This window comes from Terrapene carolina, unplaced genomic scaffold (assembly GCF_002925995.2).
Source record: "Terrapene carolina triunguis isolate 2854851 unplaced genomic scaffold, T_m_triunguis-2.0 Scaffold111, whole genome shotgun sequence".
NCBI lineage: Eukaryota > Metazoa > Chordata > Testudines > Emydidae > Terrapene > Terrapene triunguis.
In genome coordinates, this window is record NW_020664462.1 from 6,360,088 (window position 1) to 6,375,723 (window position 15,636).

Sequence of the window (15,636 nt, forward strand, 5' to 3'; positions counted from 1 at the left end):
GTGAAATTACTGGGCCAAGTTCTCGGCTGATGTACAAGGGTGCAGCTCCGCTGAATGCAAAGAGATTTCAATGGAGCTGTGAAGGTTTGTACCAGGGGAGGCTTTGGCCCGTTCTTCCTGAGCCTCAGGAAACTTTTAGCCACCTCTGACAACTGAACCCAGTAAATGGTGAATGTACACATCAAGAACCTGTTTGTCTTACAATGAAGTGTCATCATGGAGCTCACCTGTTCATTGCTATTCCTAGGAGCAAGGCGCCTGACCCATCTAAAAACAGTTTGACAGCAAGACGCTTGATTATTTTAGCATATCTCCCAACCCCCTAATCTCAGACATCTTTGATCGACTCAAAACATTTCTGAGTGGGATCAATCAAATGAAGACAGAGAGGATGGTTCTGGGTAAGCAAACAGCCTGGCCTGACAGGTCTCATCAAAACTGCATGGTTCAGGTGAACACAGCGTCTAAGACTTACGAGTACTGGCTGGTTTCATTGCGCCCGACATCTGGGGAATGCAGCTTCTGGAACAGGATCCGGATAATACAAATGAAGAGGATGAAGTTCACCTAATGGGGAGGAGAGAAAGAAGAGAGAGAGAGAGAGAGAGAGAAAAGGGGGTTAAACTCCCACAATCCCTTTCTGCAGTGAAAAGAGCTAGTTGTTAGAGGGTATTCCTTTTGCCTCAATGATCTGTTCATGGAACGAGCCGTTGTTAAAAAGCCACAGGCAGAAAACCCCACTCTGTGAGCACTGTGGTAAACCGAGACAGAATGGCAGCCATCTTGGGCCTGACATCAGCCTGCTTGGGACTTTGTGTCATACATCTCAAGTATGATGATGTCAAACCCATAGAGCACAGCTCTGCACGACGTCCTGCTCCGCGGGGGGGCTTGCGACGGGGCAGGATTAGAGCTTTTCGGTTAGTTGAGCAGCGGAGGTCACGGCCCGCAGTAGACGGCGATACGGGGCTCGCTGCCGGGCACGTCACAGACTGAGATTGGGGCCGTGCGCAGAAAAATAGATACACGGAACGGTGTCAGAGAGAACTGCAAACAGACTCCTAATCCGCCTCACCAGGCATGCCTTCTTCACACACACGCCGGCAAGCTAGGGCAGCAGGGAATTAACATCACGGGTAACACTGGCACATTGCCTCTGCTTCCAGACTAGGCCAAAGCATAAAGCCATTGGTGTCCCTGAGCTATTTTTATTATCCCCAGCTCTGCTTTTCATCTGAGGATCTCAAAGTGCTCTGTAAAGGTAGCCAGGTACTATTATCCTAATTTTATAGATGGAATTGAGGCACGGGTTGGGGAGGAGAGAGGGGACTTGCCCAAAGTCACACAGCATCTGGCAAGACTAAAACTCGGATCTCCCCAATCCCCACAGCAGTGCTCTAACCTCTGAACCATGCTGCTGCTTGGCACAACTCATAAGCAGGAGATGATCTACACCAGAGAAGACTTGAAACCCTGGTGTGAATTTAGACCAGTCTGGGCACAAAATCTCCTTCCTTATCCTTTACCATTAATGACCCCTCAAGTGATTCTTATTTTATATTGTCATAGATGTAAAGGCCAGAAGGAACCATTATGATCATCTCGTCTGACCTTCTGCACAGCCCAGGCTAGAGAACATCATCGAGCGATTCCTACATCTTGCCCAACAACTTGTGAATGAGCCAGCACACCTCTCGTTTAGACTCCTAATTGAAAGACTCTCAGGGATGGAGAATTTACCACAGCCCTTGGTCAAACTATGCCAGTGCTTAATTACCCACATCTTAGTTATCCCACTTTGCTTGCCATGGTTTCTGATCATGTTTACTAGCTTAGAAAAAAAAAAAGAGATTTGCCTCAGACACACAGGCACCTAGACGTAGGGGGCAGATTCTACTCAGCATCGGTAACATGCGAGTTGTAGTAAGCGAACAGAAGATCTGAGCTGCTTCCCAAGCGTCTGTGCAGCGTGCAGCATTGACCGTGTCAAGCCCAGGTGGCTGAGAGAGTGAACAGGGAAGGTTAAATGTGAGTGGATTGTGCTCAGGCAGATGGGCAAAGGGGACGGGCTTTAGCGATGGATTTGTTTGAGGCATGCAGAAGAAAATCGTAATTACTGGACAGGGTCTGTTTTGTGCTGAGAAAAAAGTTTAGACTTGTTTTATTGAACAACAGCAAAAGATAGTAGGCCTCCCATCTCAGGAGAATGAGGTGTATTTCTTCGTAAAAAAGGTTACACCTGGAAAGAGAAAATCTGATCTACCAGTCTTTCGGAAAGACAAATATTTTGACATATGTCAGATACGGATTTCATTTCAGTTTAGTAAGGTTAATAAAATACAAAGCAGTTATTAAAAATGTTTGTTCTTGAGATTAGCTCCGTGACAGGTGATGCAGGCAGATCTGCTTCACGCAAAGGGTAATATACGTTGGCCATCAGGAGAACTTATGTGCAAGACAGAGATCTCAGTTTGGTGTGGGCTGTTTAAATCTTGTTTTGTTGATGTCGCTTTCTCTGTCCTTCCCCTCCCACATGTTCGCCCGGAGTTTGGGGAACAAACTCAAAGCTGAATTCAACTGAAGTTCATCTGATTGCAGATGCTCACAAATGGACCCAGATGAACACCCAAATGGAGAAATTGTATAGAATCAATAGGGATGGAACCAACAGATGTCTTCAGAAACATCATGGGGCTCTATTGCCTCTTCTAGCTCCCACAGAAAGAGCTAGATATCAGAGTCTCCCATTGACATTGTCAGAGAAAAACAGAGTTCTCACTATTTGTTTGGGTACAGCAAGTCAGATGCTTTATTAACTCTCACAATTGCGCAGACTCTCTGCTTCCACAACTTCAATGGGAACTAGATCAAGAACCTTGAGAAATTACTTTAAAAGCCTATAGCAAGGATATAATTTTCTATTAGATTCTATAGGATGATGCAAAACACCTATAGAAAAGTGTTTTTTTTGTTATTAAATCCTTTAGGACATTTCCATCAGAGAAGGTTTAAATACCTCCCGATGAGCCTGGGCTGAATTTTGCATTTGAAACAAAACTGCAACCAGAGAAGACTATTTATGTGTTCAAGAGAAAATGAGAATTGGTTGGAGGCGAATGCAAGGAAGAGATGAAAATGAGGGGTCTGATGAAAATCAAGGAGGTGAGATGGGGCCAATAAATGGGTAGGTATACTGGGTCAGACAACCTGCTTATGACATTCCTTGGCCCAGTTGTGCTGCCAGATGTGTGGGAGTACTGCCTGCTGATGGGGGAATTACTTGTGTACAACTGAAGATGACCCGTGTATGGGTATCAATAATAGAGCTGTTTAACCGCATGTAACAAGGGACAGACTCTAAGTCCCTGCACTGAGAAGCAGGGCTCCTCTGGTGGGTTGGGTCTTGAACCATGCATGAAGGTGCAGTTTAATTAATAACGAGTCATATTAGCAGGTGGATCTGATTAGCTCCCAACCAGATTACAAGAGGGGATGGAGCCTCTCTGGGGCAAAGGAAACTAGGGTCTGAGACAGAGGGGTCCGGCAGAGAAAACCCTAATGCTGGCAGAGAAAGTTGGAGCATTGTTTTTTGAAACTGAGTTAGGATATGTGTACACTAGAAACGTGACAGAGACACAGCTGCAGCTGTGCTGCTGTGGCGTAGACACTTACTATAGCCACAGAAGAAGTTCTTCTATTGCGATAGTAAATCCACCTCTCAGAGAATTGGCAGCTAGGTTGATGGAAGAATTCTTCCATCAACTTAGTGGTGTCTACATCGGGGCTTAGGTCAGCTTAACTATGGCTCTGAGAATTTTTCACATCCCTGAGTGACGTAGCTAGTTCAACCTAACTTGGGTAGAGTTCCCCACCCCTTAGATGTATCTATTTGCTACTGTGAATCAATATGTTCTTAAATATCTGTGTCCTTCTTTTTCAGAGCAGAGGTAAAGTGTTTGTAACACTCATTGGTGCCTCTTTCTTGGAGATCGGTTCCACGAACTTTCCAGGTTGGGCAACTCAACCTCCTTTCCCACGTGCTCCTCCATCTATCAGAGGTTTCTTTATATCACTGCCCACCACTGTAATATCTGAGCACTTGCCCTTTCCTCCCAGATGCTGCGGGATGAAGTGTTAAGGGAGCTTGAGGACTGAGGGCCGGATCTTACGAGGTGCAGTGCGCCTCATGAGACTTGCCAAGAGTCCTCAGCTCTTCCTGAAGTCTAACTTTAACTTTATTCAAAGTCAAACCTCCTTTGGGAAGGACGTCACCCTCAGGCAGGGCTCAGCACCTCACAGGAACAGGTCCTGGGCATTCTAATCCATGACTTAGTTCTTAAAGGGTGGAAAGGTTTTGCAAACGGGACTCTAATAAGGAAACATCTGCTCTTCTCGCATTAGTTACAGTAGAACACAGGAAATGCCAGACTGGAGCAGACCTGCGGTACAACTAATCCAGTATCCTGGCTCTGGGAATGGCCAGCACCATCTGCTTCAGGGGAAGGTACAACAAGCCCTTCAGCAGGCAGTTCCGGATAACCTGCCCAGCAGGGAAAGTTACTTTAACCCCAGTTAGTTAGGCTGGCCCGTGCTGTGAAGACAATTCATCCACATCCGAGAAATGCTTGGCAAAGACTGTTTTCTAGTCAGCCTGTCTATCCACTTACATCTGTCTGCCTGCATATGCCATTTACAGAACACCCATCCCTGTATAACCTAGGCGCTGAGTTTTCACTAACGAGGGCTTTTGCAGCCAGTGGAGATGGCTGATACTTTACCAAAATAGAAACCGCAATAGGAGCTCTGATGATCAACCAGTACCGGGACTCGCCAATGTCCTCCCAACACCTGAAAATAAACAAAGGAAAATAACCACCAAATCGGAGCAAACAGGCTGTTACGCTGAAATCTGACGAAAGCTCCAGATCTGGGCGGCTACCAATATTTCAGATGCAAAGCTTCACAGACAGGGATTCCACAGAGCAAAGAGCAGTAACTACCCTGCTGGGGGAAACCCTGGCCCAACTGAAGTTAATGACAAAACTCCCATTGGCTTTAATGGGATGAAGGATTTCATCCCATGGGTTGTGATATGGGTTGTCTTTAACTGGTCAACATTTGGTAGGAAATTAGAAATGTCAATTATACAATTTTAAAAGTGAACAGGAACATTTTTGACAATGTTTACAACAATTTTTCCTTTTTCCCCCCTATGGAACTAATCGGTTTTGTTATTAACAGAGGGACACATTTATAATTTTGTTCCTCTTTTTTTTTAAATCAGCTCTAGTCATTGCAATAAACACATTACTTACGAATGAGAGACATATTGATAAGAAACAGTATACGCTAAAGAGAACCAACTTTATCACGGTTTTGAAAGCCCAGGTGCCCAGCACTGGAGCATAAAGGCACCAACTAAAATACTTATTTTATTACATACATTTTTAGGTTCATTTAGGGACGCTCAATAAATGGGCACATCTGGCTGTTAGGGGAACTCCTTTAATTCTTGCAAAATGTATGCCACCGGGAATAAAAACCATAAAATCCCAGATTGGTTCATGAGACACTCAAATGACAGTTGCTGCCCTGCAGACAAATTCAAGCCAGCAAGCCTCTCAAAGCTTAGACTCTCTGATTTTAAAGCCAGAAAGGACCATTACGATCACGCTTGTGGGTTATCTGCTCTTTTGCCTAGGACGCAATGTTCTTTATGCTAAGCCTGAATGGCTCCACTGGTCATGATGAACTGCTCTCAAAACCATCCCTGAGAGAGTATGACCATTCTTAGTAGTGTTTTCACAGCTCCCCTGGGATATTCTGGAACGCTGCAGTGAGATACTGTGCAAACCACTGTACTGAGAAGTCAATGGAGGAACAACATTAATACAGGCATTCGGGGGAGGTAAGCAGGGATGCTACATAGGGTACAGATTCATCAAGTTCCCAACAAGCTTGGAATGAGTTGTGGTTTTGGGGAAACCCTGTGAAATTTCAGGCAAAACATAGTTTTAAAGAGACAGGTGTACGGTGGTATATTATTTTTCAGCAATTAAGAATGGCCCTTCTAAAGACGGGTGTTTGGCATGAACTGGCCAGTGAATCTTTATTTTCACACAATTCAGATGGCAATAGGTTTGAAGCCCACAGAAGGTGAAAGAAAAAGAAAGGTCTGGTCTACGCTACAGACCTATAACAGTATAACTGTGTCGCTCAGGGCTGTGAAAAATCCACCCCCCAGAAATGATGTACTTAGACTGTCCTAACCCACCGTGTAGACAGCGCTATGTCGGTGGGAGAGCTTCTCCTGTTCACATAGCTACTCCCTCTCAGGGAGCTGTATTAACTAAGCCGATGGAAAAGCTCTCTCCTGTCGGCGTAGAGTTCTTCATTAAAGTGGTACAGCACAGCTGAGTGGATGCAGCATTATCTAGTTCTTCAAAATAGAACTAGATAAATTCACGGAGGATAGGTCCATCAATGGCTATTAGCCAGGATGGGCAGGGATGGTGTCCCTAGCCTCTGTTTGCCAGAAGCTGGGAATGGGCAACAGGGGATGGATCACTTGATGATTACCTGTTCTGTTCATTCCCTCTGGGGCACCTGGCACTGGCCACTGTTGGAAGACAGGATACTGGGCTAGATGGACCTTTGGTCTGACCCAGTATGGCTGTTCTTATGTTCTTAAGCATAGACTTGCCCCAAAAATGGGAATAAAGGAAAAGATAATGCTCAGCACTTCTTTTCCTCAAAGTGCTTTAGAACTAGTAACCAATTAATGCTCATGATGCCCATGCGGGCTGGGGATTGCTATTCCCATTTTATAATTAGAGAAACTGAGGCAGAGAGGCTAAGTGTCTCTTGTTCAAAGATCACAGGGAGATTCAACGGTGGGCAGACTAGAGGAATGATTAGGTCCTAATCCTGCGCTCAGGCCACTAAAAAGGGTAAAAGAGGGATGAAGATGAAGGGGGTCTTCACAAAGCCACTGAGAAACTGAGAAACCCCCTCTCAATAACTGAATCTGAGAAGAAAGAAGTGTCTCAGGATTGCCTACGTGTTGTATCAACCAGGCAAGGTACTAACAAACTTCAACAGGACTTTATTTTTAAAGTGGAAACCTCTTTACCAAGCTGCTGCTGCACCCTCTGCAACTCTCATTCTGCCTCCTCAACTCCTCCCCCCTCCTTCCTGTCCTTTCAGACTCCCAACAGCCAGTGCTCCCAGTTCTAATAATTACAAGCAACATCTAAACACCACACTACGCGATATGGCAATGTATGCTAGAAGGGTGTGAATTCTAAAGCGCACCGATGTGTCGCACACTAACTGGCTCCTGTAGAACTTGCCGGTGCGCACTAAAAGTTCCGCAGTGCATATTAACGTAGTGTCGTTTCAAGCAGAGAGCAATGGGAGGGGAAGGGAGGGGGAACCCTACATAGTTAATATGGGGCTGCACAGAGCTGAGAAGAATAGGTGGCCAGAATGGCCAAATACAACTGGAGAGACCTTGGGTCCCTGTCTCAATTGATAGGGAATTTATGAAGAGAGTTGAACAAATCAGAGCAGTTTTATGCAGTTGGAGTAAAGCCACTTCAGTAGAAATGGGTGCGGTAATCCTCAGCACATGGGTTTTGGCGACCATACAGCAATATGAAATGAGACCAGTTGAGATGCTTGGATCACTGAAATAAGGGCAAAGTGCACCAGGTTTTTTGTGCAGGGAGGGGTATTAATTGGATAAAATGTAAGTAATTGCATGTGGCAAATGTTAGAAGGGTGTACCCAACATGTAGGTAACTAAAGCCTGATTCTGCAACCCTGACTAGTAGTTACCATACAAGTTGTCCCACTGGCTTCAGGAGGACGGCTTGTCTAAGCGTTACTCTACATGAGTACAGATTGCAGGACAGGTCATAATTATTCACGTGTCATTTGTTACTTGTAAAAGTTGCCCCATCTTGTTAGCTACAATTTATCTGATCCAGATTTAAAGAAGAACATAAACATTTGTCCAGGAGGATGGGGGTGGAGTACAGACTCAAAGGGTTTGGCTGGGAAAAGGTCACTGGAGACTATGGCGGGAGAGGCATGGGGTGCTTATTCAGTTACTGTGGCACTCACAAACATAGCACTCAGTCCAGCAAGACGTCCCCCTCCCATTGAAATGGACAGCAAGGGCGCTTTGCACCCTCACAGGATCCGTCCCCAAAGTGGCATCTTTGGCAGGTTTTGACCGAAGTGTAACTTTCTGTGGGGCCACAAAAAGCCCAACACCTGAACAGAGCGGTGCTGTTATCAGAGATCCTGTGCTCCAGCAGGGTCACCAGATGGAAACGAGAAGAGTACTCAACTGATGTCGGCTTTGTCCAGTAATTTGCAAGTGAAAGGGGAGGTGAGACATGAGCCCTAAATTAGCACAGCAACAATGATAATGACATTGTCACTTCTCGGTGGCCACCATTACTTGTGACATGGGTGGAAGGGCCCATTTAGGAGACTAGAAGGCAGTTCCCAACTGCTTTAATCTCGGATTAAAATAATCGACAATAAACATTAACCTATAGAGCCAAACTGTACACTCAGATATGCAAGTGCAACTCCCATTGGCTCCTATGGGAGTTTTACAATGGGTCAAATGGGCACTCAATGGGCCAAATGCATTCCTGGGGTAACTCCACTGATCTCAATTTAGTTAGCATTAGCAGTGTTACACCACGGATGAATTTGGCCAATATGTTTAATAATACTTTCCATTTCCAAAGCAGCTGCCATCCAAGCATGCCAAAGACCTTTAGAAGCATTAATGAATTAGCCATGGCCTCACAAATCCCTTGTGAATCAGGTTAATATTATTACCTCTGTGCACAGATGGGGGAAGGGAATCACAGAGGGAGTAAATTCAATGTGGCAGAACCAGGATTAGAACTGAGATCTTGGGGCTCCTGGCCTTGTGCTTGAAAAACAAGCCCATCCGTTCGCTCATTAGATTTAAAAGCGAATGTTCGCCATTTTAACTTGTGAAGACAGTTCTTTTTATGCTGGTTAAGTCAGTATCACCTCTCAGAAAGGCCAATTCTAAAGGAAAAGTTTGATTTTCAAAGACTTTTTACAGTTCGTTCTTGCTGAGCAGAGTTTTGAGTTAGCCGTTGATACGTTTTCCTTTAAGGTGTCTTAAATTCGAAGAAATTAAGATGACTTCAGAGACTTACCCGATGTTCTCATAGTGAACCTTGATGAGAGTCCAGGCTGTGATGAAAACCGATGGTGCACCTAACAGAAGAGGAAGAGGGATTAGTGTCACAGTTGCTACTTGTTTTCACTGTCAAGGCCCTTCCAGGCCTATTCCCACCTGACCTCTCAATCTCATTCACTACTGAGACGTTGACTCCAATTGTGACAATGTTGTGGGTGGGTGAGGATTGTTTTACAAACCAGAGTTCTGGGCCCTCGCCAAGCTGGGCAGGTATGAACCGAGACTACGGGGTTGGTTCATACTCTGTCTGTCTAAAAGGGATAGATAATAAGACAGAAAATATCATATTGCCTCTATATAAATCCATGGTACGCCCACATCTTGAATACTGCGTGCAGATGTGGTTGCTCCATCTTAAAAATATATATTGTAATTGGAAAAGGTTCGAAAAATGGCAACAAAAATGATGAGGGGTACGGAACGGCTTCCGTATGAGCAGCGATTAATAAGACTGGGATTTTTCAGCTTGGAAAAGAGATGACTGAGGGCGGATATGACAGAGGTCTATGGAATCATGACTGGTGTGGAGAAAGTAAATAAGGAAGTGTTATTTACTCCTTCTCATCACACAAGAACTAAGGGGTCACCAAAGGAAATTAATAGGCAGCAGGTTTAAAAACAAACAAGGAAGTATTTTTATACACAACGCACAGTCAACCTGTGGAACTCCTTCCAGAGGATGTTGTGAAGGCCAAGACTATAACAGGGTTCAGAAAAGAACTAGATAAGTTCATGGAGGATAGGCCCATCAAGGGCTATTAGCCAGGATGGGCAGGGATAGTGTCCGTAGCCTCTGTTTGCCAGAAGCTGGGAATGGGCAACAGGGGATGGATCACTTGATGATTCCCTGTTCTGTTCATTCCCTCTGGGGCACCTGGCATTGGCCCCATCGGAAGACAGGCTACTGGGCTAGATGGACCTCTGGTCTGACCCAGTATGGCCGTTCTTATGTTCTTATGTCTGGATTATGCTCATTTCATTTCACCGTATAAATAGATGGTTTATTTGCTTTCTCAAATAGGGGCTACTTGTGGTTTCAGATTTCCCAGGTCTCCTGTGTGCATCGGAGTGAGGAAGAAACACCTCCAGCTGCTTTAAATCTTAAGTGCCTGAAATATGGGACAGAATAAGCTTTCAGGGAGGGGAGGGGAGGCGCTCAAGCCAACCATTTTGTTTATTTTAAACAGAACCCTCAGACACCCCCATCTGAATCTGATCCTACCACCACTAACACCACCTGGCAGAAAGGTAATGCACACATATCACCTCTCTGTCCTGTCTGATCCCACATGCTAAGGGGTTAAGTCCCTGCTTGAGACAGCTCCAGGTCACCTCGAGTTCATTTTCCTACCATTCCCGTTCAAGGCTCTAGTGCGTACCCCAACCAATCAGGATATACCACCAGAAGTACTTCCTCTCTGAGAAGAAAGAGACGACCAGAAGGGTGTGTAGGTACAAGCCTTCCACCAGCAGCCAGAAGAAGTTGGCCATGATGCAGTACTGAAAGAAAACCATTGCGGCCTTGCAGCCCACCTGGAAGAGAAGAAAATAACAGAGGTGAACCGAGGAGGTGTTTTAATGGTAAGAGATTCAGAGGAAACAAACAGATTTGCTGGTAATGCTGGTTTTCTACCTAGCCCAATATCTGGAATCAGTAGCGTCTCTATTCATTATGGGCTAGATTGTTCCTGGAACTGCACTGCCTTGCTGCATCATAAGGGAGACCAAGACAGCTGTGCTCCGTTTATGCCTGTCTGGCCTGTCTAGTGGATTTGGGCATGCAGGGGTAGACGGGTGCTTGTACTTGCTCTTCCCCACCATGGTGCAAATGGGTGAGACATGGGCCTTTGCCTGCTCCCAACACACAATCCCAAGCCAGTACGGGGAAGGTAGTGATTTTCTGCTGGGATAGACCGGCAGCAAATTACTACCCCCCCCCCCCCCAGGCTACATCATACTTGTTGTCAGATGCTACCGGTGTGGTGCTCTGCTTTCTCCTGTGTTGATATCACTCGGCTGCGTGTGTGTGTTCCCTCTGTGTGCGGTCCCAGCTCTGCTTATAGCTGACACAGCAAACCCGACGAGAACCCCCAATAACCACAGAGTCTAGTAAGGTACGAAGGCACCTCGGCCAGGTTTATTGCGACCCTGACACAATTGCAGTTCCCTGTAGGTTTCTTAGCCTAATCCAGGGCATACTACGAGAAAGTGCCGCTCGGCAATGGACTCAGCTCAGTCAGTGGTGGGACTTTCCACTGCCCCCTCGGCTGGACCAAGACACCGCCCCAGGGATACATTCTTATACACAGGTACAAACAAGTTACACATCACTCCTGACGTATTGAGGTGCAGCCCCTCTACGCAGCAAGGTGCAACCCCTCTACGTAGTAAGGTGCCGCCTCTCACCTTGTACATGTTGGTTCGATCAAAACAACTTTATCCATCATTTTACCCTTTTGCCCCTGTCATTGGGATGGGTCGGCCTGTTCCATGTTATCTGTGGAATGTTCCCGTATGGTATGTCTCGGTACCATGTTTATACTTTAACTTTGCTAGGTGAATATATATCTATGCAACATCAGCCCTTTTCCTGCCAGCTTCTGTGAGCAGGGCCTGCCTTTGACTCACCGCTTAACTTTGCTTTATGTTAGCAAAGTCTTGACCATTTCTTTAGTTCAGGCCTTAGGCCTCATACTGGGCCTTTATCAGGGCCTTTACTTACTACAATACTGACAGTCTACAAGCTAGCCCTGTCTAAATCAGCCTTCAACCCTGTGTCCAGTTCTGGTCCTCCCAGCACCTAAAAGATGTAGCGGAAATAGGGGTTTCAGAGATGAGTGACAAAAAAAGCTGGGGGAATGGAAAGTCTTCCAAATATGAGATCTTAAAAAGATTGTGACTGTTTGGTTTGGAAAAGAGATGAATAGCAGGGGCTGTGATAGATATATATGAAATAAAGAATGGTATAAAGCAGGATAAGAGGGTGGACAGGAACACCCTCGGTCATAATGCCAGAACAAGGGAACAGTCAATGAAATTGAAAGGCAGCAGATTTGAAACTGAAGGGACTTTTTTTTTTTCTTACACACATCAAAATTACCCGGTGGAACTCACTGCCACAAGATGTTATTGAAGCAAAGAGACTGGCTGTTTATCTGGACAATGAGATCAGTTACAGAAGATAAGATAAGATAAGATAAGATAAGATAAGTAAGCGATATGCACACTTGGCTCAGAGTATATGTCAACCGCTAACTGCCCAGGGTTAGGCAAAACTGCCCAGATAGGCAGGTTATTACAGAGCTCTTGCCATGAAGCATCTGGTACTGGCCATGGTTGGAAAAAGTATATCAGACTTCACTGACCACTGGGCGGCACTGGTAGGCAGCTCCTGGCTTCCTATAGCAAGGAACTTGTCCCCCTCCAACCTGCATTTTACAGTAACACACCATTTATTGATTGATTAGATTTGTAGCAATGCTAAAATGGGGATCTATCGATATGCTCTAGGCACCCTTGACATGCTTTAGAAATACATCCACTAGCGTCAATGGGGCTACTCACAGCGTGCAGTTCTACTCCTCAGGAGTAAGAGGTGCAGACTCTGAACCTGGGTATTGACACTCTTCAGATGCTTGTAGACAATTGTCCCTTGGCAAGCTACAAGTACCTAGGGCCAGATCCTCAGTGGGTGTAAATCTTCCTTTCCCTGACATCAATGGAGCTCGACACCAGCTATGGGGATCTGGCCCTTTGTTCTTTCATTTTCTTCTTTAAATCTCATGCTAAGAACAATTGATTGGCACATCGGCGCCCTCCTGGGATGCAGATGGTGCCAGCAGAGTCTCGGGGGGGGGGGGGGGGTATGGAGGGGGGGAAGCAGCCAACTGGCAATGCAGCTAACTCCAACGGAAGGGAAGGTGACGAAGAGCTGATGTGACAAGGAACCTGGCGCGGCAGAGAAAGCACCGTGGAGGCTCCCGACATCTGTTCGCTTCTCCGCAATCTTGTAGCACACCTGGCGGGTTGGCACCAAGGCAGCTTGCTTGCTTCACATCCAGCGCGGCGGAACGGAAGGGCCGAACCCTGTTTGCCTCGCTCAGTTGAGTAGCCAGTGGGGATTACCGGAGGGAATAAAGCAGCTGGCACATGGCCGGGATCCGCTGGGTTCCAGGAAGCATGGGGAGCTATTCTGATGCTGTCAGGCTTTATCAGATGGCACCAAAACCCAATCTGCTCTGTCTGTGTTAACCTTGGCGCATCCTCTCTGCAGGGATTGCTTTTAAGCCCTGCCATCTTCCTGAGCTTTTCTGTTCCGAGTATCTAAACAGCACACGCCAGGTGCTGCATGGAACCAGGAACTGGAATGCTTTCAAGGGGCCCCAGGGGAGGGGGGGGGGATGCTCAATCACTGCTCTTCTGGGTTTTGCTGCTCTGCGAAAGTTATGTTAGTCCTGCAATAAACAGCCTGCCTGCTTGGGGATCTCCCTGCTCTTAAGGGTTACATCTGTCCAGGGGTGAAAGTAGAAATAGGGACTTACCGGTACGGGGCTGGGTTGGGGCCTCAGGCGGAAGGGGTGGGAATGGGGGGGGTCAGAGCCAGCCCCGGCCCGCCCTGTACCGGTAAGTGCCCTCCCCTCCTCCGCCGGGGTAGCAGCGGCAGCTGGGGGCTCCGGCAGCAGTTTAAAGGGCCCAGGGCTCGGCCGCTGCTACGGCCCCGGCCCTTTAAATAGCCCCTGGAGCCCCGCTGCTGGAGCCCTGGGGTAGCAGCGGCAGCCGGGGGCTCCGGCAGCGGTGTAAAGGGCTGGTGCCGTAGAGGCAGTGGGAGCCCCGGGCTCTTTAAATAGCCCCCGGAGCCCCGCCGCTACTCCAGGGTTCTGGGGGCTATTTAAAGGGCCCAGGACTCCCCTGCTTTTACTGCCCCGCCCCTTTAAATAGCCGCCGGAGCCCTGGGGTAGTGGTGGTGGGGCTCCGGCGGCTATTTAAAGGGCCCAGGGCAGTAGAGGCAGCGGGAGCCCCGGCCCTTTAAATAACCCCCGGAGCCCTGCTGCTACTCCAGGGCTCCGGCAGCACGGCTCTCCCCCGGAGCCCCGGGCCCTTTAAATTGCCGCCTGGGGAAGCCGGGCCACCCCGGTACGGTGCACCGGCTCTTGCCGGTACACTGTACCGGGGCGTACCGGCTTACTTTCACCTCTGCGTTTGTCCCCACCCCAGGGACTCTTCCTCTCCAGGCCATGTGGCTGGGCCAGCTTGAAGCCTGAGGTCCCTGCTGGGAGTGGGGGATGGGGTCTGTCTAGTCTGGGTGCGAGGAAGGGGTGGGGGGACCTGGCTAGTCTCCCTCCGCCCTGTTGGTACTCAGCTACTCCAGTTCCTGCTGGGATGGACTCCCTCGGGACCTGGCCCAGCCCTGAGAGCTCCTGCTCGTTCAGGAGCTCTTTGATATTTCTTTCGGACTCCAGGCTCTGATGCGCTGCAGCCCCCGCTCCCGCGTTCAGGGCTATGCCGCACTGCTCAGATAGCAGGAAGAAGCGCCTCTTGACTTGTTTACAGAATGCGAGTGCGTGATAGATCACAGAGCTGCCACTGTCTGCCTGACGTGAATACACGGCGCCGGAGGACTCATGCGCCCATCACTGGGAAAGCTTGTCTCCCCAGAGGGTGCACTTCCTCCAAGGAAGCATAATAAGAGCAGACTCTGTAACCCACTGTCCTAGGCGATTACCCCCCCTCTGGCTCTAGGACCGGAAGGGGAATAAAAATCGCCAGGCACCCTTGAGATGGAAAGAACCGGAAACACATTTTATTGACCTAGCTCCGGCGGCCAAGGGCATTGCTGTGAAAACGATTTGGTCCTGGTGGGGTTTTGGTTGAGTTTGCTAACAGCACTAGGTTTGAGCTCTCTGGTTTATTCGGTGGAATCGTGGCTGCTGTGATTTTGGCGAGGGTTGAACTGGGGCCCGGCTGACGGCAGGAGTTGCCGCAAGGCGCTCTGGGAGGCATAAGAACCTACCTGAAATGGAACGGAAGAGTCTGCACAGCTTGAGCTGAGAAGCCAGGCTCTGTGGATGGGGCTGTAAGAGCCTCACAGCCTCCGTGGGCTGGGCACAGAGGGAAGCACGTGCCACATTCACCAGTGGGTTACACACTGGTTAAAGGAGAGCAGAACAGGAACATACGAATGGCCCTACTGGGTCAGACCAAAGGTCCATCTAGCCCACTATCCTGACCGTGGCCAACAGTAGCCAGGAGGGGATGCTCTGAACACTGGAGAGGAGGGAGCTCTCCCTATAACTTGAGCAGCCCCAGCTGAAGAGGAGCGGGCTGTCTCTGTCTTGCTGCCTGAGTTTTGAGCAGCGATTCTGAGGATGCGTGGGCCG

At 47.9% G+C, this 15,636-nt stretch overlaps 1 protein-coding gene across 1 annotated transcript in view; it reads right to left on the reverse strand.

Moving 5' to 3' along the window:
• The window catches only part of VIPR1 (vasoactive intestinal peptide receptor 1), a 117,190-nt gene that overhangs the window by 13,614 nt on the left and 87,940 nt on the right, over positions 1–15,636 (reverse strand). Inside the window, exons 6-9 of the mRNA XM_024211855.2 lie at positions 10,639–10,792; positions 9,216–9,276; positions 4,779–4,848; positions 476–567 (exon numbers count right to left, since the gene is read on the reverse strand). Coding sequence (XP_024067623.1) covers positions 476–567; positions 4,779–4,848; positions 9,216–9,276; positions 10,639–10,792 — 377 coding nt within the window. The remainder of the gene's footprint in view (positions 1–475; positions 568–4,778; positions 4,849–9,215; positions 9,277–10,638; positions 10,793–15,636) is intronic.